Source organism: Anolis sagrei, chromosome 6, assembly GCF_037176765.1.
Source record: "Anolis sagrei isolate rAnoSag1 chromosome 6, rAnoSag1.mat, whole genome shotgun sequence".
Taxonomy (NCBI): domain Eukaryota; kingdom Metazoa; phylum Chordata; class Lepidosauria; order Squamata; family Dactyloidae; genus Anolis; species Anolis sagrei.
Window position 1 is genome coordinate 83801437 of NC_090026.1, and position 27536 is coordinate 83828972.

General features: G+C 37.2%; 1 protein-coding gene across 1 annotated transcript in view; it reads right to left on the reverse strand.

Moving 5' to 3' along the window:
• The window catches only part of CMC1 (C-X9-C motif containing 1), a 39863-nt gene that overhangs the window by 10754 nt on the left and 1573 nt on the right, over window positions 1-27536 (reverse strand). The window contains exon 2 of the mRNA XM_060781887.2: window positions 20924-21013. Coding sequence (XP_060637870.2) covers window positions 20924-21013 — 90 coding nt within the window. The remainder of the gene's footprint in view (window positions 1-20923; window positions 21014-27536) is intronic.

A 27536-nucleotide genomic window follows, 5' to 3' on the forward strand; every position in this document is an offset into this window, starting at 1 on the left:
AGCCCATGCCCACCAGAAGCCGTTGAAAGGAGACAGGCACTTTCTCTAGCGTGTTCCATTAAGTCCTTATGCTGAGAGGCTGGTCCAGGAAGCGACATAATGGCTAGGAACCCTCCACAGTGCTCTCGGCTGTGTTGCCCTCCTCCCACCATAATGCCAAGAGGACAGCCTAAAGATTGGGGAAGGAGGATTGAAGAGGCGGATTGGAGCAGTTGCTGCATGTCTCGTTTTCCTTCCGACATAAGGATGGGGCGAGCAGCCCTATCCTTATGACAGGACAACCTGAGGATGAACCAAGCCCTGCCCCACCCACTCCTGGCCCACCCTTTTCCAGGCCCTCCCCCTTCCGGGCCCAACGCACCCAGAACGTGCCTTGCTGCCCTTCCTCCCAGCCCAGTCCTCCCAGCCAGGATCACAATGCAGTCCAAAGGCAAAAAAGTTTGCCCATGTCTGAGCTATCTTTTATTGACAAAATGCTGATGATGTGTAAATCTAAACTAATGACCTGAAACAGATGTGTGCTGTCCCCAAACCTATCAAGTGAATAATTTTCTCAAAAAACACTTGTTTTACTCAGTGGTTTAGGAAATAGGTTACCACAGAGTCACCCTGGAGGACTTAGCAAATTTGTAAAGACTATAGAGACTCTGGGATGTTGAGACACACGTCTGATGATTTAATTCATGTTTGGTCATTCAGGTAATTGCGGTCTGGCTGAAAATGTATCCTCTGTAGATATAGGGGTCTTCCTGTATTGTTGATCTACTTTATTTCCCATCCTTACTTAACCCTTTTAGTCAAAACAAGCAGGTTTTTTGACATTTTAAAAGCTATTGTATTTCTTATGGATTAAGCTTTAGGTACACACAACCTTGTTATAACATGTATATTTCTAGAACAGACCACAATAGAAAGCTTTTTCTTTGAAAAGGAAAATGGAAACAATGTAGAAAAGAACCAGGAAAACCAATCTGGACATCTACACATTTTGAAGAGCTACTGGCTCCCTGGAATTATGCAGCTAATTAATACCATCTTCAGTCATTTTGCAATTTAATTTTATTTTCCACACCTACATAAAATACCTTATTTTAAGTCTTCAAAATATAATAAACACATCATTCAAATACATTGTTTAAAATAAATATACACACAGTGCATGAACATGAATATATTCCAATACACTCAATAAATCAATCATTACCTATCACCAAGGTAACACTGATGATCTTAGAGGCTGCTCTGTAGTTTATATAAAGGGTTTACAATTTTACTACTTAAGAACTGGTCCTATGGAGGTGTTATCGCACCATTTATATTTTCTTCAACACTTATGATATTGCTATCACACTCTTACATCTACCATGAACCAGAACAAGCTGAAAGTTATATCCCATTTGGACAAAAAGGGGAAAAATCTCAAAGGTTCATTTTTTTTTTTGGCAATACAATTAAATGGGGGTGGGGAAAAAGCAATACAGTGACTAGGTATTACAAAGATTATAGGCCACCTAAAATAGTTCATTTTTCAAGATATGTAGAAGAAACTGAATTATTTTAAATCACTAAAAACGAGTCAGTGCTTTTAAAACAAAGTTGTCTTTTATATTTGGTGTTTTTATTATGTATTCTTAAGTTATTTTGTTGAAGATTACATATTGTGCCAAGAATTGACTTATGGGTGAATTGAATGAGGCAAAATAGGTACAGCAAACATGAAAAGATGGTTCTGCATTGTACCGTGGAAGCTATTTGATATTTCTGACACAGTACAAAAGCCAGCTTCTCTGTAGATTGATCATGGTTCAGTTAACATCACTGAATATCTAATACCTCCAACTCAATTAATTCTCACCTGATTAAGATCAGACTGATATTCAAACTAAATCATCTCTCCAGTCAAGTAGAAATCAATATTTCTTATTTTACTTTTAAATTATAGCAACAAATAAAATATACACATCATCAGTGTGCCAGGAGTGGGTTTCCTTGCCTGGACCACTATGGCATGCATAACCGAGCTGATTAAAGAATTATTCCAATTTGAACAAAAACATATAGGAAAAACAAGATTAATCCGAATATGGTGAGATGGAAAATAGTAATTATAGGGCACAGAGATTGACATAGCATAAACTCTTGTTCTCTGTAAGTGTGCCTCATTTTTTGTCAGACCCGATCAGTTGCTACACCTCCCTTCAGCTGCACAATGTTTATAACCCCATATTGAAGAGTGACCCTTTCTCCCTATGAGCTTTACTGTACATTTCAAAACATCTTCCTTAAGAGAGCCTTATGTAAGCACTTGACTTGAAACGCAGGATGTAAATAAACAAAATTGCATTTAAAAGGAGATTTTTTTTTTACAACAGTACTATACTAAAGTTTTTAGGACTAAGGGGAAAGACCCAGTATAATATGGTGGTTTGAGCACTGGACTATAACTCTGGAGACCAGATTTCGATTTCCCACTGGGCCATGGAAGCCAACTGGTGATCCTGCATAAACCACACTCTCAACATCAGAAGAGGGAAATAGCAAATTTCCTCTGAATAAATCTTGCCAAGAAAACCCCAATATAAGGTGGCTATCAGGAGCCCCCGGTGGCGCAGTGAGTTAAAGCACTGAGCTGCTGAGCTTGTTGATTGAAAGGTCGCAGGTTCGATTCCGGGGAGCGGCGTGAGCTTCCGCTGTCAGCCCCTAGCTTCTGCCAACCTAGCAGTTCGAAAACATGCAAATGTGAGTAGATCAATAGGTACCGCTCCGGCGGGAAGGTAACGGCGCTCCATGCAGTCATGCCGGCGATATGACCTTGGAGGTGTCTATGGACAACGCCGGCTCTTCGGCTTAGAAATGGAGATGAACACCACATCCCAGAGTCAGACATGACTGGACTTAATGTCAGGGGACTACCTTTACCTTTACCTTTATAGGGTCACAATAAATTTGAAGCAAAGGTACACAACGACAATTCCAGTTTGCTGCACCACATGTGCTTCTGACCAACAGCCAATAAAACTACAGACAAAGTAAAATGACTGTGAAATCAGAAATGGATTCCAGGTTCTAGTTTTTCTTCTACTCTGTCTCCAGTTCGATTACTTGGCTGATCTCTGATCTATAGCCTGGTTCCTGGATGTTCAAAAAAACTTTTTCTCCCTCTTTGAATTAATTATTCAAAAACCAACATGGAGGCACAAACTATCCTACTGTGTTAATGTCCTCACTAAGAATTGTTCTGAAAGGAAGAATATATCAAGTTGTCCGAGAACAACACTTAGGGTATCCCCAAAAAATACCTTGCCATCAGGATAAGAAATAAGTACTGTATCTATTCGAGTATAAGCAAAGCTTTTTTAGGCTGAACCCTCCCCCCATCAGCCTATACTTTAGTCTAATATTATTTTACTGACACAAAAGCACAGTATGTCACAGCAAACACAATCTAAATGCTGGATTTCGTATCACAAAATCACAAGTCGAACACTTCCCAAGCGTCTAGGACTGTGTGATGTATTTTCGAATGATGCGCACAGATCCAAGTAAGGTGGCTTTTTGCAGTTGACAGATCATGATTTTGTCGATGTTTATTGTTTCCAAATGCCGGCTGGGACCTTATTATTATTATTATTATTATTATTATTATTATTATTTTCATTATTTTACTCTATTGATTGTTGTTATTATTAAATTTATTATTTTAACTCTACTTTTAATTATTATTAAATTTATTGTTTTACTCTAATATTACTGTTATTATCACATGTCCATTATTTTACTCTATTATTATTTTTATTGCATTTATTATTTTACTTTATTCTTTTTGGAAGGATTTCCATTGAAGAAGGTTAGAATAATAGTTTAATCAGAGTTGGACAATCTTATCTTAAAATACCATTTTATGTAAATATTCAAAAACACTGAACCTACTGATGTCTCAGTTTGTGTAATTTTAGTGGTATATATTGTTATTTTGAAATTTACCAGTAGCTGCTGTATTTTTCACCCTTGGCTTATACTCGAGTCAATACGTTTTCCCAGTTTTTTTGTGGTAAGTTTTTTTTGTGCTTATATTTGGATCGGCTTATTCTCGAATATATGTGGTAGTTGTTAACTGCACAAAAGATAACACCCACCCTCACCCTTGAATTTGAAAAGTGTTTGGTTGAGTGTGTTTTTAATGTAGAGCTTGGAACAAGTTACTTTTTCTGAAATATCCAGAATTCCAAGACGGCATAGCTATGAACACACTACCTTGGGGGTTCTCTTCATGTGGTTCCCATGTGTAGGTTTTATGATGTGATTATGCAAACCCAGAGCAAACTCTGCATCAAAAGAACAGTCATCCCAAGCATAGGAGTAGGATAGGAGTAGCACAGGATGCTATTCCTCATTTCTCCTTTCAACATAAACAGATAACAGAAGCTACAGTAGGTCTCCCTTATTCACTAGAGTTAGGGGCACAGGGTCCACGTAAAAATGGAAAAAACATAAATATTTTTTCAATCTGAGAGCGTACCTCTATCAATCCTGTGTTTGCCATTACATTCACTGCAGTCTGAGCAATTGTGGCTTGCTCAGAGTCACCCAGTGGATTCTCATGGACAAGTAGGGATTCAAACACCAATCTGTAGAGTTGTAGTCCCAACACTCAAACCACTACAACACCCTAAATTTCAAATTGTTTCAAACTGTTTAAATTAATTTTATTTGTACACCATATTGAGATCTGGTGATACAGGGTGGATACAAATATTTACAAAATAAACAAAGATAAAAATAGAATTAAGTCATTAATGCACTTGATCTGTTCTCATTTTCTCATACTCCATTAACACTTATGCTAATAGATGTGTGCACAATAATCATTTCCTTGAGTCATCAACATTTAAATTTTGGAAATTTGAGGCTTTTATTAAACTGAAGGTGATCAAAAGGCTGTTCAAAAAATTAAAAATACCTTAAAATGTGCACAGATGTACTTTAAATCAATGGTTATCCAGCACCAAAATAAATTATATTTTTCCAAAAGCTGGTACAGTACAAGAGTTAGGAAGTCCCGCATTTAAACTTTGCCTCAGCTAAGAATCCCTATAGATACTATCTCAAATCTTCCTTAAAGAGGTCACTACCATCTTCTGCCTTTATCCCTCCAATGTATTTAGAGAGTGAGAGAACATGTCCCCTTCCCTTGCACGCGCTTTTTTAGTAGGCTAAACAGACCCACTGGGGTCATCACTCATAATAAATATTCATTTTATAGACTCTTCCTTCCTCACATCCCAACACCTGTAAAAACGAAGCAGGCTTTGTCAAGAAGCAGGTCTGAATTATGTGACAAACACGGACCTTTTCAGCCTATTACGTTAGCCTCTTGCAGAAAGAACTGAAACCTCTGAGAGCACCATATACATTTCAAATTGGTTTCCCAACTTCAATTTAAGAATTCTTGACATCAAGCATCTCAGCACCAGACTCCAGAAGAGGCAGAACGGGAGCACATACAACATTTCCCTACAGCTATCACCCATCAGTGCATATTGGTATATTAACCTATGTTGAACTCAAACACAGCAATGTAGCCTCACTCTCAGTTTTCCCATATCCTGTAGGTATAACTGTCCCACTTGGAAAAGATCAGTAGGACAACAGCAGGTGTGATACAGATTCTAAAATGCAGACAGTTTATTGCAATGAGACTTCTAGTTTCATTCCAATCTAGTCTGCAATAAGTGGGGGGAAATCAGATTTCAAACAGCCCGCTGTCAGCACACCAGGCAAAAAAACAAAAACAAAAACTAGGCACACTTCATGGTGAACAAAGCTCTTTTCACCACAAGATGGGGATAAAGCAGATTAAATTTAACCAATGTGTTTAGATTAGAATCTATATTGATCCTTTGGGACTCCACATCCATATCAATGCTAAGAGTGGGGAAGGTACATGTTTTAATGTGTTTGTGACCTGCAAGACTATTAATGAAAATATATCACATCTTTCATTGTCCACCTTCTGAAGGAAAACATGAGTCCCTTTTTTCTTGTTCTAAGTGGAAGCAATGAAATAGCCATATATTTGAAAAACTTGCATAAACATATTTTGTGAATAGGGACCCTGTGCAAAAATGCATACATTAGGAAAATATGTACCAAATGACACACATATTTCTCTGCAGAAAGATTTTTTAAAGCCTCACAAGCCTTGACAGGGTGAGAACACTTTTGGGATTTTAAGAGAAGCAAAAGAATGAAACTCACCAATTTTCAAATCCCTAGTCAGCACCATCGCTCTGGTCTGATACTCTCATGAGAGAACAGCTCCCTTCAAAACAAAATGGGGATGATAGCTCCCAATTTTTCCATTTAGCTCAAACAGAAGTATCTCACTGAGGCCACATTTAATGGGGCTCCTGGGAATTTAATAAGACAGACATCTTCACGTATGTCATGAGCTTTTGTGCACAAACAGCAATCACATACAAGATGTGTGATTCTTGATCTGTGCACCTCAGTTTACAAAAAAGCGGCAGGAAGTATAAGGCACACTTTTGACCAATTTAAAAAGTAAACATGTTTGCAAAACCACAACCTTCTCAAAGTTTCTGCAAAAGTAATCCAAATGTACACAGTTATTGTGCCTTCCTAATACCATTTACTGAATGGCATTTTGACTACTTTGTGCCCGTTGTTGGTCTCTGAGCCACAACAAACCAGGAAATGTGCTTCCTTCTTGTTAAGCCTGGTTTATGTTAAAGTTGTCAGCAATTCTCAAATGAACTTTATCCACTCATATAATAGCCAAGAAAGAGCAATAAGAGAAATACTATCACAAGATAAATGACTGGCAAATGAGGTTAATTGTGAAAGTCAACACCCACACTGCAAGATAGTTCAAGGAGAGGAGAGTGTGTACACAGCCCAGAATAAGGGAAGATTGGAACAAGGACAGGTTTGCATGTGACAAGGAAAGGTCAACAATGTGTTTGTAAACAACTGTGCATTCCTTGTCCCAACAATGAAAAGCTAACATACATGTCCCCACTATGGAAAATACTAGGGTTCACTATGTCAATCAGGTGGTGCTGGAAGCCTATGTGTACTTTTATGAAGACAATTATATAGTTTCCGCTTTGCAGAATACTGAGAAGCAAGAGAGGTGACTGCATTTACGGACATGTTAAAATTTCTTAGAAGGTGCCATATGAAGGGGCTTCAAAACCAAAACAAAAGATATCACAGAAAAGCAGACTTGGGACTCAAGCACATCAAATACAATAAATAATAAACAAATAATAAAATAAAATTATACAGGTTGAGAATCCCTTAAAATCACTGTTTGGCACCAGAAGTGTTTTGGATTTTGTTTGTATTTTGGAAAATTTGCATTTACATGATATACATATCACACTACACAACACAAAAAGCATAATACATACTGTATTTGTGAGGTTGGATAAAGACACAAGCAGGAGAGAGACTGAGTATCTGTGAAATGCTGGGAATCCAAGCATCATGCTTGCCATAAATTCATACCTTGTGTCATTTCACTGATCCTCGTATTTCTCCAGCCTTGCATCTCCTCTGTCTCTTTCCTCTCTCAAAAGAACATGCCAGCAGTTTGCTTCTGCCTTAAGAACAAACTAAGGGGAGTGCCATCATAATGTGGGAAGTCTGGCAGCAAAAAGTTTCAGATTTTGGAGCATTTAAAATTTTCAGATTACAAATGCTCAATCTATAAATAAATATAATTGAGCACAGGGCTCAAAATATGGCCAGAGAAAAAGGCTATGTTATGTAGCACTAGGAAAAAATAAATGAAGAAAGTCCCAAAGTCCCTCAAATAGATAAAAGAATACATGGTTTTAAAAAACACTCAAAAAGTAAATTGCAAAATATCAAATCAGAAACTATGCAAAACATATAAGTAATGGAACCTCTAACATGTTGGTTCTGTAGTTTCAATCCTTGCCCAAATCTAAGATTCTTGTATGTGGTAATTTCAAGGTGATAACTATATGGGTCAAATGAATATGTTGATCAGTGGGAACTGTGTGGGAATGTATGTCCAAGTTCCCTTGTTTCTTATTAAGTTATAATAGCCAAATAGAGATGCAGGTTTTTTAAAGCAGTAACAATTGTAAAAGAAGTCAGTGAACACACAGCCTTATGTTGGTTTCATGCACAGTACACATCAACACCTCTGTTCCAAATGAAGAAATATCTCTTCTTAAAATCTCTAAATTCTTAACTTTCCAATACCCTCCATATAATTTATCAATTCCTATCTTTCTAACTGGCCCTAACTCTAATTTCTAAATAGCAGTATCTATCTGTTTCACAGATAAACCTCTAGGTTATATCCATTCCACAACAGGCCCACTACATAGCATTCCAAAGGCTAATATTGGTTGGTTGGCTGTTTCCAGGCTTGCTCAGTTGCTTGCTTCACAATATATAACACAAATTTATTTTAAACAGTGTAGAAACAGTAGATCAGACCAAAATTAAAGTAGCTTAACAAATGTTCCATTGAGACCAATGGAACCAGTTATACATGACTTTTGTTCCTTCTCAGTTCCACTGAAGTGAAACTAACAGTCTGCATCCAGGTCAATGTATGTACTGACGTTCCTTCCTAAAACAAACATTCACAATGTTTTCTTGAAAAGATAACATGGCACTATATTTGAGTCACCTTGTGATTATAAAATACAATAGGCCTATTTATTACATGAAGAAGCCATTCTTAGGACTCCTTGTGTGACATGATTTTCATGTAATCTGGAACCCAATTTTTCTTACCTGAAAGGAATGAATTTGGGGCTTTCTGGCCAAAGCATATACTAGAATTACTCTAGAGATCCTAAAAAACTAACAATGTGCTGGAGCCTGCAAATTATTATGGCCTTAAAATACATCTACATGGGCATAGGTTTTAATTTCTTTATTGTTTAATTTCATCTTAACTGGGTTTTTTGCTGGATTCTAACAATTTTTGTTGTTGCTGTTGCAAACTACTTTGAATCCCAAACTGGGGTAAAAGCAGGAAATACATAAATATAATCATCATAATCTTAAATTGATACCCCTCTAGTCAAATGCACCCATGGTTCTTCCAGGTCTCAAATAAATAATTTCCATAAGAGATACATTGGACTCAACAGTAGAAAAATAAACTATTTTTAGTGTGAAAACAACTTTAGGGCAGTGTTAATAATTTATACCAGATATAAATATTTACACATATGTATAGGGATATAGTTCTGACCTCCTGGGTAAAAATATTTATATACACACAGAGTGCTAACCACATTAGTCTAGATTGTAAAAAGAAAAAGAGAAGGGAGGCTGACAGATCACTTTAGTATAAAACATGTAGTTGTTGTGAAGCAGTTACTGTGGAAATAACCCCCTTTATTTTCTTATTGTCATATTATTCTTGAAAGCATTAATTAACAATATTTTGTCATGTGCAACTACTATAGTCAAATGTCACTGTTATATTATTTTAAAGTCCCAAAATGACATATGGTATTTGTAGAGATTTCTTTTCTCACTTTGATGTGCAATATTAATTGCTCTGAAACAAAACCAAGTATCAAAGAAGGAGCAACAAGAAACCAAACTGATGTAAACAAATAATCATGCTGGGGACAAAGTGAAGAAGAATCAGCAGATGCAACATCCATATTCCAGGTTCTTTTTGGTCCGATTTCATTACTCACTAGAAGAGTTTCGTAGTGCTTTTCCTTAGCAGAAACACTGAAAAGTGTCAACACAGTTCACTGGCAGAACATACTGTATGTAGAGTATTTATAACCAATATTGCAGAATGTATTTGTGCCATCTTTGGCCAAAGGGTGGGATGAGATTAAGAAAAAATGGAAGAGAATTCAAGATCTGGAAAGCAGAATAAGCCAGAAATAGACCATTTATTTTTATGTGATTCCGAGTCGAAAATGCCAAAAAGAATCAGAATCAGAAGAAAGGAAGGAAAAATCTTTAGCATGATCATATAAAGAAAATGCCAAGGTGGTATGATGCAGAGGGGAAGAGTAGATACCTTGGAAATATCTAGTAGTGAGCAGCTGGAGTAAGACCTATGAGACAAGAACAAATACTGCTGAATTTTTTGGCAGAAGAAACTCTGACTTTTCCTACAAGAGACTTAAGAAGGTATGGGGTCACAAGGCAAACATTTCTAACGCTAGTCCAGATCACCAAATACCCTAAGGAGGATCTTGCAAAGAAATCCCCCAGATTTCTGGTAAACCATCCTTTTATCATTCCTCTCTTCCACTACGTTGGGCTGTTTAGAATAAAATAAAAACACCCTCCTCTCAAGTTGCAATTTTGCCATCATATCTGTTCACTAATTAAACTTCTATAGACTCAGTTGATCGGTTCTCTTTGTCTGCCATCTTAACAAATGAAATGAAGTGGGCAGGAAGACTAAAGCTCCCCATCCCATGTAATGTTCTTATATATCCTTGTTAACTGATACACTTCAGAGTGTTTTATCACACATGTTTTAATCTGTACATTACATTGAGTCTCAGTTTTGGGGACTCCATGATATGTATACCTTTAGTCTCCATAACTTAGAAAAAACACTTGAAGGCACACAAGTACAAACTCTGAAATACTTCCACAGAACAACTGAATTGAGTACATATACTACACTTTGGGGATCCATGCTGGATAACAATGACCACAATAAAAAAATGCAAATACCCACATTATGCACATGTATTGCATATCTCTATAGATCAGAGATAAGGAACTTGTTGCTCTACAAGTGCTGCTGAACTTCAGCTTCCCAAACAACATGGTTACAAACCAAGGATAACCATAATTGTGGCCCAACATAATTTGTAGGCCCACAGGTCTTCAGCCTAGTTACAGAAAGTGTAATTGGTGAGAAAAATAAGGATACTAAATAAGTTTTTAATAAAGAAACACAGCATTGTCTTCCTATGAATCAGCTTATCAAACTCTAGGGCCAATCTTATGACTGTTTATCAAGCTATTATTTTTGGTTAAATTGGACATACTTATATGGTATAGGTAAACAGGCATGGGAATCAGGTTTCATATATTTTATGGCTTCAATGAATATTCTTATCCCTGAATCTAGTAACATCACCAGACTGCTCACATATCATCAGAATAGTTAATGATGAAGATATATTTAATTAGCAAGCTACTGTTTAAGCCTCAGGAGTTGGCTGTATCAAGAGTTCTTGCTGGGGATATTAATGCAAATATATTCAGAGAATGTGTCAGGATTAAACACCTCCCGGTTAATGGCAGTGTTTTAACTTGATGGCTTAACTACCTACATTATAATGATTAAGATAGTATGGCATACTGACCTCAAATTACAGAAAGCAGAGTCTCAGTTGAAGCTAAAGACTGGTGTCAATTGTTTAAATAACAAAAAATGAAAGGATAATTGTGGAAATATAAGTAACACTGTTATAATGCATGCCTTCTTTGGACATTAAATCACTAGTCTGGATAATAAGAGATGCACAATCAAAACTTTATTGAAGGTATTATAAAATGTAAGGCAAAGCTGGTAAGATTTCAACAACCTGGCTGAAATTGATATTCATTGGGATACTCCTTTATATGAATAGGAACCATTTGGACTTGGTAGTCTTTATAAGAGCCCCAGCTGGTAATGGTTGAAGGTTAATGCCTTACCCCATTCTGTTCAATTTTCTGTCCTAATTAGTCATCTAAATCTATAGCTGTGAGCACCAAGTGTCTGTGCTCAAAAGAAACTAATTAATGCTAGCAAATTAGATCAAGTCCAAAGATCCAACAGCCAAACTCTTAAACGCTCCTTGTTAATAGGAAGTGTAGCTGTCAATAACTGCTGTTGGTGGCTATAATGAGGCCCTTTTCTTTCACTGAAAGTGATTTCATTTCTCTTTGTCCTCACAAAAGCTGTTCCATTCTCTCCCCCTCCCCTTTTAAAAACACATACGCACACATATATATTGTGGCAGTAGTGACCCATTTCTTCTGATCAGCTGGACTGAAACAACATAAGACTGAAACCACATATGATGTGTCCCTTCAATTCCTGCATGAGGTTCCAGGCAAGTTTCCTTGGAAGTACTAAAGCTGGCTTGCAAACATCAAGATGTTTTTCATCACTGGATACAAATATCTAAATGAATTATGATGGAATATAGTTCAAAACACACTATCCACAGTAAATAAATAAATAAATAAATAAATGGCTATAAACATTTCATCTCTCTAATGTGTTTTTTTATCCATGTTCTCTGGAAAACTTCACATATTACAATATAGAAGAATGCACAAGGCTAGTTTGCTGGGTAAATATTGCAAAAACTGATCCCGGAATTAAGAAACCGTATTTTGATTACAAAAACATTCCACACAGATCTTAACCCAATTCTAGTCCAAACTAGAATAGACCCATCAAGTTAATGGGATCTACATGTGTGTTGGCAATTGATTTAATGGGACCACTATAATTACTAACAAACTGACATAGACAATAGTACAAAATACAAATGGTATTATACTAAGATTTATCATACATATACCTGGATATTGTTAAAACAATTCCAGATTTATTTTGTCAACATCATGTAAAAGTCTTACCAGTACTATTACTTGGCCTTTTTATCAACAGGAGATAATATAGGAAGGGCTTTGTCCAGTTTTGGTAGCTAAATTCCATTTTGCTTCATTGAATGACATAGACAAATTGTTTGTAGAAGTTAGGACAATCATTTACGTTAAATCTGTTTCTATCTTAGCTGATTATAGTTGCCAGAGGAGATCTGATCAACCATATGGTGGAGACTGAATACTTTATTTGAAAACAGTTTCAATATCCCTCAAAGAAACGGAAATAAGACCTCTGTCGAAGCAACATTCAATGGACCTCACTAGCCCAGATAACTATTAACCAATTTCTAACCTTCCTTTCTAAACCATTTCTAGAGAGAAAGGTGGCAGCACAACTCCAAGCTTTCTTAAGTGAAAGATTATTTGCTCTATTCCAGTATGGATGTAAGCCTCGTTTTAGGACAGGAACAGACTTAATGGATGACCTACATAGAAAGAATGCATACCTGCTGTTTCTGTGGGACCTTTTATCAGCATTTGATACCATCAATCAGGGATATCCCTCTGGGCTGTTTGATTGCTATGGGACTTGGGGCATTTTGTGATAGTTCTATTCCTATTTGACTGAACATGCAAGGTGGTGCTGGGAGACAGATATTCAGTCTCATGTCCTTTGGATTGTAATATTTTTGAAGATTCAATGGTTCTCTATTGTTTTTTAACATTTATATAGGTTCTGAGATTTTGTTATGCTGATTGATGATGTTCATCACCACTTTTCTTTTACAATAGATGGTAAGGAAGGTATTTCTTCTGGACCCAGGATAGATCCTAGAAGGTTATAAGGGTCCCAGCTGCTATGATAAGGATAGCTTTGGACATTTCTAGGGAAGGAAGATTTGGGAATATCGTAGAGAATATAACACAAGCCGGGGGAAGGGTGGTGTATGCTCATGCCTGACACATGGTTTACTTCAATGTCCAAATACAGCCGATGTGGACAGAGCAAGCAGGGACATCATGGTATATACTTGACTCTTTTGAGTTTATGTAAATAAGCAATGGGGAATGCAGAGGAAATTACCACTTTTTCCAAGTCATGAACAAACATTTTTGCAGCCTGTCAATCTTCAGCCTACAACAGAAGACCCAGTTTTCACTTTATACTTATGTCACTGAGGATCTATCTCTCAATTTATCTCTCTTATCTTCTCCTCTTTTTCTCCCTTAAAAGAATTAGAACGAAACAAAATAAACTGATGTTCAGCTTTCACTCGAGGACCCAGACAGCCAAACCCAACTTGTAATATAAAACAAATTAGGGAATCTGCAGTACAAGGCAATTTATCACATGGCTGCTTTATATTTCTTCCACCAAACTGGTTTTATTTTTTAAAAAACCATCTCTCTATCTAACTATCAAAAAAACTGATTCTTAAGCATCAGTATCTTAACCTCTTAGCACTATCTGTCTTCATGCCAAACTATGTGATGTGTACTTTAAAACCCCAAACATTTGTTCCAAGACATAATCACTGTTCAAGTCTCTGATGCACACTGCATGCATTTTAGAAGACCTGGTACTTTTTTAATTAGGAAAGAGGAAAAATGATGGCCATAAACCAATCTCAGCATGATGTCGCTAAGTATTTCACACATTTCCTGATGTACATTTCTGATGAAAAGACATAAGACATTTATAAAGTGCTACTTCAGGTGTCCCTGGGCATTTCAATAGGCAGTGCCAACATTTGTCCAAGCTTCAGGATTGCTTTGTTTTTGCAGGTATTGATGTGTCAGGTGCAAGGGTCACGCTCTGGTGCAGGTGGCCCCTACAGGGACAGATTTGATCCCAGATACAGGACTGTTGATTAAGTGTGCATTACTGAAACTATGGTTGACATTGGCCTTACTCTACTATGGGGAAGCCTGAAGTGGTGTTTCATCCCATCATCTTTACTAAGTATCAATGCAGACCCCGGGGAGAGGAACAATGGTGGCATTTTGAAATGGCCTTTGCCAGAACTCTTACCTAATTCTAGCTATAAAGCTCTAGCATTTGTACTCTCATGATTCTATTCAGTCATACAATTCCATCTGTAACTATCACAAAAACATAACAATAAAATAATAATATTGGCCTTGCACTCATTTGACAAATGAAAACCTAATAAAATGCAAGATACCACTTTGTATCCCTACTCTACCACAGTTCTCATCACCCAAGTACTGTAATACCAAATTCCTGATGACAATATTTGAACGGTAAGGATAAAATAATGTATAGTTTTAGAGGCTCTGTTCCAATGTATCTTAGAGCCTAGCTTGGTAATATGAACCGCAGTTATTTAGAACTGGTGCTCCATCAAGTTGAGAAAGAAATCTGCATGTGATATTCCCCCCTCAACTACATATCTTGATTTGTTATTGATCACAGGAAAGTGTTCATGGGCTTATATTGCTGAGACATGTATATTTGAAAAAATTCTGTTGTGGAGGAATACAATTGGTTGAACTGAACAGATCTATCTCTCTCTTAATGTCTAATATGACCTGTAAAGAAGTTCAGTATTTGGATCAACCTACAACTATGCTAGGAAAAATTAAACAACAATGACTTCAAAATTGCCTTTCAGATTGTATTCTTTACATTAAGGCATGGGAAAATGTGGCATCAAGCCTCTTACAGGTCTTTCCAAGATATTCTCATTATTATTATTATTATTATTATTATTATTATTAACTTTATATATACCCCACCTTTCGGCCCATGGGGACTCAAGGCAGCTTACAATTCAACAATTTAATAAAAATTCAAAAATGTTTTCAGGCAGTTATTCATTCCTAAATGCCCTCAGCTTCAGAGAAATTCAAGAATTTTGCTCCTAACCACCACTGAAACCTCCCAAAAACACAAGAATCTACCCCTGAAGTGAAAAAATGAAACCAAAAGTGAAAGATGTATATATGTCTGCGAAAAAAAAACCTTTACTGTGATGGAGCTGTGCAACCATTTTAGATATTTCATGTCGGATTTGAATGTGTTTGTTGCCCAATGATCTCTCCTTTCAGTTACTTTTTCCAACAAAATATCCTAAATTTAGACCTAAGTTCTGCAAATTAAACAAAACAAATGTCTCACCTTATTACAACTTGCATACCCAAGTCAACAAAACCTGTAATTTTTCTTATTTTTTCTAACAGATCACCTATGCAATCACTTTTCTCTAATCAAGCTTTCATAATCAATTGCATTGATCTTCCTGTCTTCACCTTCAAAAGCAGAAATACAAAGCAGGTTAGCATTCAAATATCCTTTATATATTGGTCACAAAATGTGCCCTAGAAATGATAAAGAAAGAAATCAGCATGCTATTCTAGCCAACACAAGCCATCAAAAATGACACTGAAAAAAATTACTCTATTATTTCTAGAAGGAACCCTGATTTTAACTCTGAGGAAGTTTGGGACAAATAATTTTGAGAAAGATTTGGTATATAGGTGATATATCTAAGAAAATATTTCTTCTTGAGCTTCAAAATTATAGAGGAATGGCAGCTGGGGGTGGATCTAGACAGCCCCTTTATTGCAGAAACTTCCACAATAAAAAAAGGGGCTGTCCAGATGACGTTCTGGACAATCCCAAATTAATTTGCCACAAAGCAGGAAAACCCTGGTTTGTGGTGAATTAAACAGATAGTGGGTTTATTCCACACCTTCTTGGAAGGTGCAGGTTAAACCCACTATTTCCAGTGTCTGGACTGCACCATTCCCACAGGTTCCTGGACAAAATTAGTCCGGAAAACTGTGGGAATACACACCCCCTGCCCTAAAGTCCCCAAACCCCTTTTAAAAGTAAAGAAAACATACCTGGTCTCCAGTACAGTGTTGCAGCAGCTCTCCCAGCACATAGAAAGGACGCACCAGAAGAATGGGGGAGAGCTGCTGCAACACTGTACTGGAGGCTGGGTAAGATTTCTTTACTTTTAAAAGGGACTTGGGGGGTTTGGGGTAGGGGGTAGGGTTTCAAGATGTTGTCGCAGACCAGTTCCGCAAGAGCATCTGAACACCCACCCCAAAAGCGTGTGTTTTCTGGGGTGTGTGTGATCAGGCCTCCAGGAACATCTGTGTTTTTAAAACGCGGATGGTCCTGGGATAACGGCCTGTCTGGAATCGCCCCAGTTGGGCCCAAATCAATTAGGACTTCATAAGCAGCATCTTGAACAAAGTTTGGAAGGCACTAGAAGTCAGGGCAGATAACAGTTAAAATACACTGCCAGAGATCACTAGTTGAACAATCCAGATAGCAAATAAGGGCAACCCTACATAAACCACAATTCAAAGTGTAGTCTCAACATTATAAAAGTAGAGCAGGTTTCTAGGTCTCAAATACACTTATTAGACTCAACTAGATAGAACTACCATAGTTTTCATTGACTTGCAACTAACAATTGGATTTAGCCGTAAGTCTCTATTATAAGTCACCATCAATTTCTCATCAGGTCATAAAAAATGACTAAAAGTTCTTGAAGTTTGTGTTGTAATCTGGGCATTCAGGCTTCAGTGAAGATGAGCACAGGAGAAGTGAAACAGTTCGTGCAAACATGTAACCGATGAGTACTTAAGGGATCATGTCTGCCACTCAATGGAATTTGAAAAAGCTGTAACAACAAAATGTTCATCTTTCAAACAGATTAAAATTTAAGTTTTAAAACATAAATGTATAATGAATCTAACTATAGGACAAATTTGATAAACATCATTGGTTTATCATATTAACATTTGACCTATTTTAGGAGAAAATAGAAGGTGTATTTGCAGCAGACCAGTCGGATTAATACATATGAAAAGGTACTTCTGCTTGTTTTTTTGTTTTATTCACACCTAAACAACATGATTACAACACATACGAAGGTGTAAACTTTAATACTGTGGATTTACAATGCCTCACAATTATATGAACACCTATATTCAATATTCTATAGCTTTCTTAACAGATTTCAATGAAGTTGGGAATAATAATGGCTGTTTGCATCACAGGGCAAAATCAGTGTGAAGCACAGTAGAACATACATCAAAGGGCATTTCCCATTATATGAAATCAGTATTGATATAACAGCTTGGGTCTTGCTGCTCCTCCTTTCACACAATGTAAGTAAAATGCCTATTTGTCTAATGTATCCCTTTCTTGGCAGTCTTACTCTCTTTTAAAAAAAATGGTTACACTGTTCCTGAGGTTTGTTTTCACTGACAATTAAGACATCCAAATAGCACCTAAAGCACTTTCCAAAGGAAAGTTTTCATGCAGGTTTAGGACTAGTGATGTTTTAGCAAATGTTAGCTCTTTTGTTGTGTCTGAAAGAGCACCATCTTATATGGACTGAGTGTGCCCACAGTTCTACCTGGGTTCGGATTCTATTCTTATCAATATCTACAAATAAAATTTGGTGACAACTTGTATACTCATGAACCGATTTGTTTGTTTGGCTGGTTGCTGTGTAAGTTTCATGCTCTGGTAATATGAACATATGTACTACAAATGTGATATTTTCCTAAGATTCCTTTACATGCTATTCTCTCTGAAAAAGACTGCTGTCCTCTTCACAAACTTTGAAGATGGAGTTATAGAAACTTCACAATACACTTCATTATATTTTTATTTTGCCTTCCTGCAAAGAACTTCTGAGTGGCACTTAACCTAACTTCAAGCTTACAACTTTATAAGGTAATATGGTATATAACATTCCACTTAATGATATCTGCAGCATATTAACAGTTTTTAAAATTCTGTCATAATTATGATTGAGCAAATTTCCTCCTACTATTCACTCATATATAACATTTGAGAACAATTTAAACCTAAATGAAAAATAAACCTGTTACTGGTTAAGAATACTTGGGATTTATATTAAACATTCTGTGTTTGGCACATAACATCACTCCACCTCAACTACTGACATTAAGTCTAGTTGTGTCTGATTCTGGGGGATGATTCTCATCTCCATTTCTAAGCCAAAGAGCTGGCGTTGTCCGTAGACACCTCCAAGGTCATGGCACCGGCATGAGAGCATGGAGTGCTGTTAAATTCCCGCAGAAACAGTACCTATTGATCTACTCACATTTGCCTGTTTTCAAACTGCTTGTTTGCAGAAACTGGGCCTAACAACAGGAACTCACCCAGCTTCCCAGAGTAGAACCACCAGCCTTTCAGTCAGCAAGTTCAGCAGCTCAGCGGTTTAATCCGCTGTGCCACCAGGGGATCCATTAGTTTGTATAGGTGATCCTTAACTCGGATATTAAGCCAAGACAAGAAGACAATTGTAACAAAGCAGTGAACCTACAATTTCAAGCTGTGTATTTGCTTCTTATTGTACAAAGCACCCCCCTCTATAATGTAGTACTAACTTTTCCCCTAAAAAACTAAACAAAGAATCAGTATCATTATATTTGTGCACATATACACATACAGAGACTAAAATATATTACATATTAAGCTATGGTTGCAAGTAGTTCTATCTGTTCTTAGCCCGCAATTCCATAGTGAGTTGTGTTCTCTAAATCCTTAGATATCAAACACTTAAAGCATAAATTGAACTTTAATCCATCTCAAAATCTCAGACCACCCAGTCTGTCCTTTTATACAAATCTGTATACCAAAAGTAAGAGCCATAGTGCCTGGAAATACAGGAACTACCCCTGAGGTATCTGACCTACTTCCCCTGAGTGAATGCTTTTAGCCTCTCTATTTCTCTCCTGTTCACAGGACTTAGGTTATTTTGCAATTTTCACATCACACCTCTTTCCCCTGTAATTCCAAAACATATGGGGAGTTGTTCCACATGTTGACAGTTTAACTGAATGCAAAGGTGAGAGAGTCTTATGCCATATTCTTCAGCGTTCCTGTTCCCTCTACTGCCATGCCCTATTATGAGTCAAATCTAATTTTCATTTATTTTGGTTTATAGCTAAAGGTTTAGACCACAGAAGAGCAAATGTACAAAAATGTTCAGAAGCATTTCTCATCTAGGTGAGCGTTCGGCAGTAATTCAAGGCAACAAAGAGGAATACAAACACTTTTAAGTGTAGGTCCCTACTGGTGAATGTGGTGGTTTAACACAATGTACATATGTGTACATTGCTCCTTATAGAATTGAAATGGCAAAGAATAAACAAAGCCAGGCTCTAAAAAGCTACCAGCTGATATTATGTCTGCCGATGGAAGTTTTCCCATCTGTATTAAAGCATTTTCATTGCCAGACATTTCATTCCAATTGTGTATTAAATTCACATAGATTCAAATTCACTTCAGCTGATTCTGACACTGTATACCACTGGGCACTGCTAGTAGTATGCCAGAACAGAAAACGCTGCAATTCTTAGTGAGCCACTACACATGGAGAGCAGAACTTAGAAAATAGATTATTTGAACTTCAAGTCTCAGAATCCCCCAGTGAAGATGGCCAGTGTCTGTAAGATAAATTCACCTGCTCTGATGTTTCAAAACTCATGAATTTTACTGCTCAGGTAATAAGTTATTGGGAGAGAAACAAAAGCCCCTTACATGTTGCTGGACCCAAACCCCAATTTACCCCAGCCAGGAAGAGCTCAAAGGACAGAAGTTGTGGTTGAACAACAAATCAAAGATCACAGGTTCCTTATCATTGAGTTGTGATGTTCTCTGAAAACAACTGCATAGACCTTCAGTGGGCAAGTGAGTTGTAGGGAAGCACCAGGTTTCCCCTATCCCTGAAGGCCATCCTGTCCCCACTCAAACACAAAAAGCCCTGAAAGTTTCAGTTTTCTAATGTACAAAAGTGGGATCTTTTGTACAAGTGGGAACTTATGAACAAAAACAGCTATTACTGTACCCAATCTGTTCCCAGGTTTCCAACTGGGTGACAAGAAACGAATGGCTGGGAACAATACTCTCATCCTCATTTGTGAGTCTAAAAGGGTATTTGTCATTCCTGACTATCACTGAGTTCTAAGATTATCAGAATAAATTATATGCATAATTTGTTTTAATCAACCAAATAATAATTACTACGCATCATCCCCTGCTCCTGATATTTTCCAAATAAAAGTGTTGAATGCTCCCATTCTTCAGTGCAGCATCCATTTTGCAACTATCTTATTTTAGGAGATTATAACAATCCAGTAACATCGGTACCGTATAACAGTTTGCTTGCAATAAAAGGAGGATCTAGATCATGCATACAGATTCACTGATACTGTGAATGTCTGGCAACAGATAAAATTCAGGTCACATAAGTAATTCGATTTGATATTTTGTTGAATTCAGTCTCACCTTGCACTTTATCAGAACACAGCTCCCTGGCCTTTTCTCTCATCATTTTTGGAATCAAAACATCTTTTTCTACATGTCTAAGCGGTTCATCTGCAAGAGAACAACAATAATTCCAAGTTTAGATGCAAGTCGCAATATACTAACAGAAAAAAAATTGCTTAGAAGTCCATAATAAATCTGATGTTCTGAAATGTATTTGCCTCAGAAGTGCTAATTGCAAAGTCTGTTTATCAGTCAAACCCCAATTAAATGGTTCTTTGGTTTGCTGAAATATTGGTTTATCAAGAAGCAGTGAATTTCAGTGGCAGCTAACTTCAGAGAGGTAGTTACTGTTTTATTTATTTGTTCACTTGCTTATTATACTATTTATATATTGCATCCCAACCGATCAAGATCCCCAAAATGGTGCCCAATAAGTAAAAATATTTTAAAACCAGTTAAATATTCTTAAAGATCAAACGTTAAAGGCCATGTAGAAAAGCACTGTTTTTGCTGCTTTCCAGAAACCAAAGCCAACAGAGACACTCGAACATCCCATGGCAGAGAGTTCTACAGTCAGGGTGCTGCTATAGTGAAAGGTCTAGCACAAGAATATCCCAACCTAGAAACACATGATGTTACGACATGAAAAGGCAAGTTTTGAATTTTAACGGGAATTTAAAAATCTACACCAGATCCAAGGTTAGTAAATCTGAGAGATGAGACACGGGGAAATTTTAGAGGAGCAAAATTCTCCTCTTGTGCTCACTCCACTAGAATTTTGCTAAATTTGGAATTACAGACTTTAAATAGGTGTATATATTCAATGCGGAGCCAACACCTGCTCTTCAATAACACTGCACAATTCTGCATATATTTTAAGGGAGATGAAGGTGGGAGAGATTACAGCAATTCAAGCCCCATCTACACAGACCACTTAATGCAATTTAAAGCTAACTTCAAACTGCAGAGGCCAAACAACATGCTCCCACAAAAGTGCACAAAAGAAAGCCCTTAATGTGCATCAGTGCACTGTGGTTTGTGTAAAGACCATCAAGACCTCAAACTGGTTCCAGGATTTCCTATGTAATCATCTGCATAGCAAAAACACTTTCTTCAATACCAGTTTGAAACTACATTAAATAGTGACTACAGATTGAGTCCCAGTTGCATACACCCAAACCTTTAAAAGCCTTGCAAATTGTATAGTCACTTGTAGTGAATAAGACTCACCTCTAGACACAGTAAACATGCGCATTTAAAAATTTTCACAGACACTACATAACAGCAGACAAATCTGTTATAAACCTTGCAAGATATTCACCCAAGCTTTGAGGAAAGCCCTATATACAATCATACTGTGGCAATCCAATATAGAATCATAGAATCAAAGAGTTGGAAGAGACCTCATGGGCCATCCAGTCCAACCCCCTGCCAAGAAGCAGGAATATTGCATTCAAATCACCCCTGACAGATGGCCATCCAGCCTCTGTTTAAAAGCTTCCAAAGAAGGAGCCTCCACCACACTCCGGGGCAGAGAGTTCCACTGCTGAACAGCTCTCACAGTCAGGAAGTTCTTCCTCATGTTCAGATGGAATCTCCTCTCTTGTAGTTTGAAGCCATTGTTCCGCGTCCTAGTCTCCAAGGAAGCAGAAAACAAGCTTGCTCCCTCCTCCCTGTGGCTTCCTCTTACATATTTATACATGGCTATCATATCTCCTCTCAGCCTTTTCTTCAGGCTAAACATGCCCAGCTCCTTAAGCCGCTCCTCATAGGGCTTGTTCTCCAGACCCTTGATCATTTTAGTCGCCCTCCTCTGGACACATTCCAGCTTGTCATTATCTCTCTTGAATTGTGGTGCCCAGAATTGAACACAATATTCCAGGTGTGGTCTAACCAAAGCGGAATAGAGGGGTAGCATTACTTCCCTAGATCTAGACACTATGCTCCTATTGATGCAGGCCAAAATCCCATTGGCTTTTTTTGCTACCACATCACATTGTTGGCTCATGTTTAACTTGTTGTCTACAGAAGTAAACCAGGGCTGGTGTATTTGCTTAAGCCATAAAGGAATTAGAGACGGCGTGGTTTTCCAATGACATGGCTAGATCAGCCCCGTAGCAGACTATGTTCTTATTTCTTTGAAAAAAAGGGATGAAGAATGTGTGACTCCTTGGATGCTATTGGACAGAAACTCCTATCTTTTCTTGCCCTTGTTTATAATGGTCAGGGCTGATAGGCACTTCAACAACAAGTGCAAAGCTACACATTGCCTATTTCTGTACAATCCTATCCAGCATAGATTGAACAACACCTTTCTAAGTCAAATCTAAGCACACAGTCTAAGCACCTGGTCAGTTTTAAGTGGTGAATTTCAGTTTGCATTTTATCAGTGGATTTTAACTTCTGTTTTAATTCTATCTTGTTGTATGTCTTTTCAAAGTGTTTTATCTCTTGTTTTAAGTATGTTGTATCCTACTGAGAGCTGCAGAGAGATGCGGGTAATAAATTCATTATTATTATTATTATAAATGAACTACCCATTCGCATTATGACAAACAGAAGCCAATATGTTACACATGAATGGCTTACTAGAACATAACAATGTTGCAATCCAGGGTATAAATCTTGAACATTAATATATGAAAGTAGATTCCTTTGAACTCAGCAGGATTTCCTTATGAGAATATCTATGTAGTACTGAGCTGTGTTATTTCTTTAGCTCTTTAATTATACACTGTGTATAAATGCATATGTATAACATGATTTCAAATATTATGTATCATACACACACACATATACTCTATAAGTTTTAAATTTTTGAGATTTCACTATCTTACATTGGCATAAATTTAAATTAAGAGAGAACACAAAGATGACAACACCAGGGGAAAAAATCCAAAGCTTAACTTCTCACTATTCTATCATCACCTTGAAGTCAATTTTCACCTTTTTCACTGGCTGAATCTGTTACCTTCCATTTTGCTTTGGGGCTCATGTGTTCCTGCAATATAGCAGTCCTGGATTATGAGGATACCGACAAGCATGCCTGCTAAAAAAAGAGTTGCAATTCCTATACTTTCATAGTTTGGGGATCAGGTTCAGCACCAATCTTCAATATTTGGTGGAACAGATGTAAAAATATGAACAGATACTGAGGAACTATGCACACTAAGTAATTCAAACATAAGACAACAAAAAACAGAATAACCAGTAGACATGCATATAAATAAATAACCATAAAATGGTGTTTCTGTCTGCATGTATAGTAGTTTCATCTGACCACTTTTAACAATAGCCATTTCAGAATAATCAAGAATTCTTGAGAGACAGTAAAATTCTAGTATTCCCATTCTTAGGTAAGGAATCCTTCATTAGTCCATATCCCGGACAGTTGGAATCCTTGGAATATAACTTCCTTTCATGATCTTAGCCAATAAGAAGAGGTATTGCTTCAGACATGGCACATTTTACTTTTATATGAGCTTTAAAATTAAAATCAGGATCAGACCTAGAAGTAACAGCCAACTGACATACTGTAGATCTTTTATTGACTGCATCCTAATTTTGGCAACCCACACTTGTTAAAATATATAATTACACATTTAGTAACATCTGAGTTTCAAAATTATCTTCAGAGCAGCCAAATGTAGAATCCATCAATATTATATAATAAACTGAACATTATCGAGATATGGATCTTGCAGAAAAGATTCCAATAATTAAAGAATTGGTGAAGTCTACACAATGAAAAATTCACAGCTGGCATTTTTGGCTATAGTTGCTGCGTAAGATTCCAGGAATAAAGCAGCACCAAAGGAGAATGGAAGGGATCTTGTGCCTTGGCTGCACACTACCTTGGTTTATCCACAAGTAAAAGATTGTGGCTTTATAAAGATTTTTAGAAGACAAGCATTCGTCTTTAAACATTAGCAAGCATTTTGATTTTAAAAATATTTTTTGAAGGAACCAATTTTTTTTTTTGTTCTTTTAAAGATACATATGCAAGCATTACTGCCACATTCATTGCAACCTCAGAGATACACAGAACAGCAAAAATGGAGTGGCAATGGCAGTCACTTAAGGAGTTTAACATTGCCAAAGCCAAACACACTGCTTTTTCAGAACATCTTGCAGCTAGAAAGAATGGTCCCAAGAGTAAGGTCTCCGACATTCATATATCAGTCATACACTTACTAGTCACAGGTGAGAATGTGCCTTAACTGAACCTGGCAGTATAGAGCTCCTCAAAACTCAAGAAGTGTTTTTATAGGACAGGTGAAAACACAAAACAGAAGATTGGCCTCCCTCTGTATGACACTATGGGGTGTGGTGCAGTGGGTAGGACAAAACAAATAAACATGGGAGCTAAGTGATGAACATAAAACATGTATCTGGAATCAGGATGAAAGGACTGCAGCCAAGACTGCCACTATATGGTTGAACAGACAGAAGGTAAGCTTTAAGAATTGAAAGTAGACCACAGGATGAACACTTTTCTCCATTCTCAAGTGGCAATTTCTATAGCCTATGTTAGCTGTGATAAAAACGCGTGTCAGCACTCACTTTAGCGAAGAGTAACACTAGCCAGGCATTGCTATTTATCGGTGTTTTGAATCCAGTTACAAGCACTATTTAAATGTTAAGTTGCAATTAAATGTAGAACTGACTAGAATTGCATATATTAAGAGCGGCTTTGGGTTTGTGGCAACTTCATTCAGATTCTTTAAACTATAATCAATATATTCCCAAACTATGACTAAAATACTGAGATGGAGTGCTTAAATAAACTGGGAATGTAGTAGTTTATCGGGATCTGAAAACTGCTGGTTGATATATATCAAGAGATTCAACTGTGAAAAAAACCCTGCCTTCACTTGTACAGTACATTACTGCCATTCTCCGTGACATTATTTTTGGTCACTGAAAATAAATCCATATTTTTTCCCATAATTCCATAGATTACCAAGCCTAGACTTTATAGTTCAATAGATCAATTTAAGGACCAAACTATATTCAATGATAACTCTGTGAATGGAATGAAAAAAAAGCAGTGAAGGAAGGGAAAATGGAACTGCAAAGGACAGTGAAGATGTTAATTCCCTTTGCTTTTTTATTTCAGGCGCGAATAGAGAAATTGTAAGTCACTCTTTGTGTGGAAGAACTGGCCGTCTGGAAGGTCGTTGCCCAGGGGATGCCTGAATGTTTTACCATCTTGTGGGAGGCTTCTCTCATATCCCCATATGAGAAGCTGGAGCTGACAGATGGGAGCTCACCCTGCTCCTCAGATTCAAACTATGTACCTTTCGGTCAGCAGTCCTGCCTGCACAAGGGTTTAATCCAATGTACCACCAGGGGCTCCTATTCCCTTTGCTGTGACCTGGTAAAAAAAGCTTCCCCAAAGCTGCTGCTTGTAAAAGGAGCGATCCCTTCCCTGACACCAATCGAGACTTCTCTTCCTATATAGACAGTAGCTTCAGGGATCTTAATCACAGCCAAAGGCAAGACCCTATAGTAACAACCATTTCACAGTCCCATGAAAAAATACTGTAAATAAACAAGCACTTGAATTGGGGAATATAAGAAAATGCCATGGATCTCTAGAGAGAAACAATGTGGTGATTTGAGCATTGTACTATGACTCTTAGGTCCCATCTACACTGCCATATAAAATCTGCTTTGAACTGAATTATATTAGTCTACACTGCCATATAATCCAGTTCCAAACAGATAATTTGGATTTTATATGGCAGTGTAGATGGGGCTACAGAGACCAAGGTGTGAATCCTTATTAAGTTACGGAAAGCCACTGAGTGACCTTGGGCAATCAAACTCTCTCAATGCAACATGGCTTCCTATGTTCCTGTGTCCATTTGGCTACCTATGACATACACTTTAAATACAGGTTGAACGTCCCTTCTCCCAAACGTCAAAATCCAAAATACTATAAAAGACTAACCCTCCACTTGTGTTGCCTGAGTGATACCTTTGCTTTTGATGGTTTAAAGAACACAAATCAAAAAGTATTTAAAATATTGTATAAAACAGCCTCATGGCTATGTGTATAAAGCAGGGGTCCTCAAACTAAGGCCCGGGGGCAGAATACGGCCCTCCAAGGTCATTACCCAGCCCTCACTCAGGGTCAACCTAAGTCTGAAATGACTTGAAAGCACAAAACAACAACAACAACGCTATCTCACCAGCCAAAAGCTGGCCCACACAACCCATTGAAATACTAATAAGTTTATATTTGTTAAAATTGTTCTTCATTTTCATTATTGTATTTTAAGTGTTTTTGCACTACAAATAAGATATGTGCAGTGTGCATAGGAATTCATTCATTTTTTTCAAATTATAATCCGGCCCTCCAACAGCCTTGGGGACTGTGACCTGGCCCTCTGATTAAAATGTTTGTTGAGCCCTGGTATAAAGTGTATATGAAACATAAATGATTTTTGTGTAGACTTAGGTCCCATCTCCAAGATATCTCAATTTTGAAATCCAAAATAGTTTTGGTCCCAAACATTTTGAATAAGGAGTATTCAACCTGTAAAACAAGGAGCTGTGTTTTTCTGATAACTAGCTCCAAAACCAAACAAATAAAACTTCCAAGAACCATGTATTTCTTAATAAA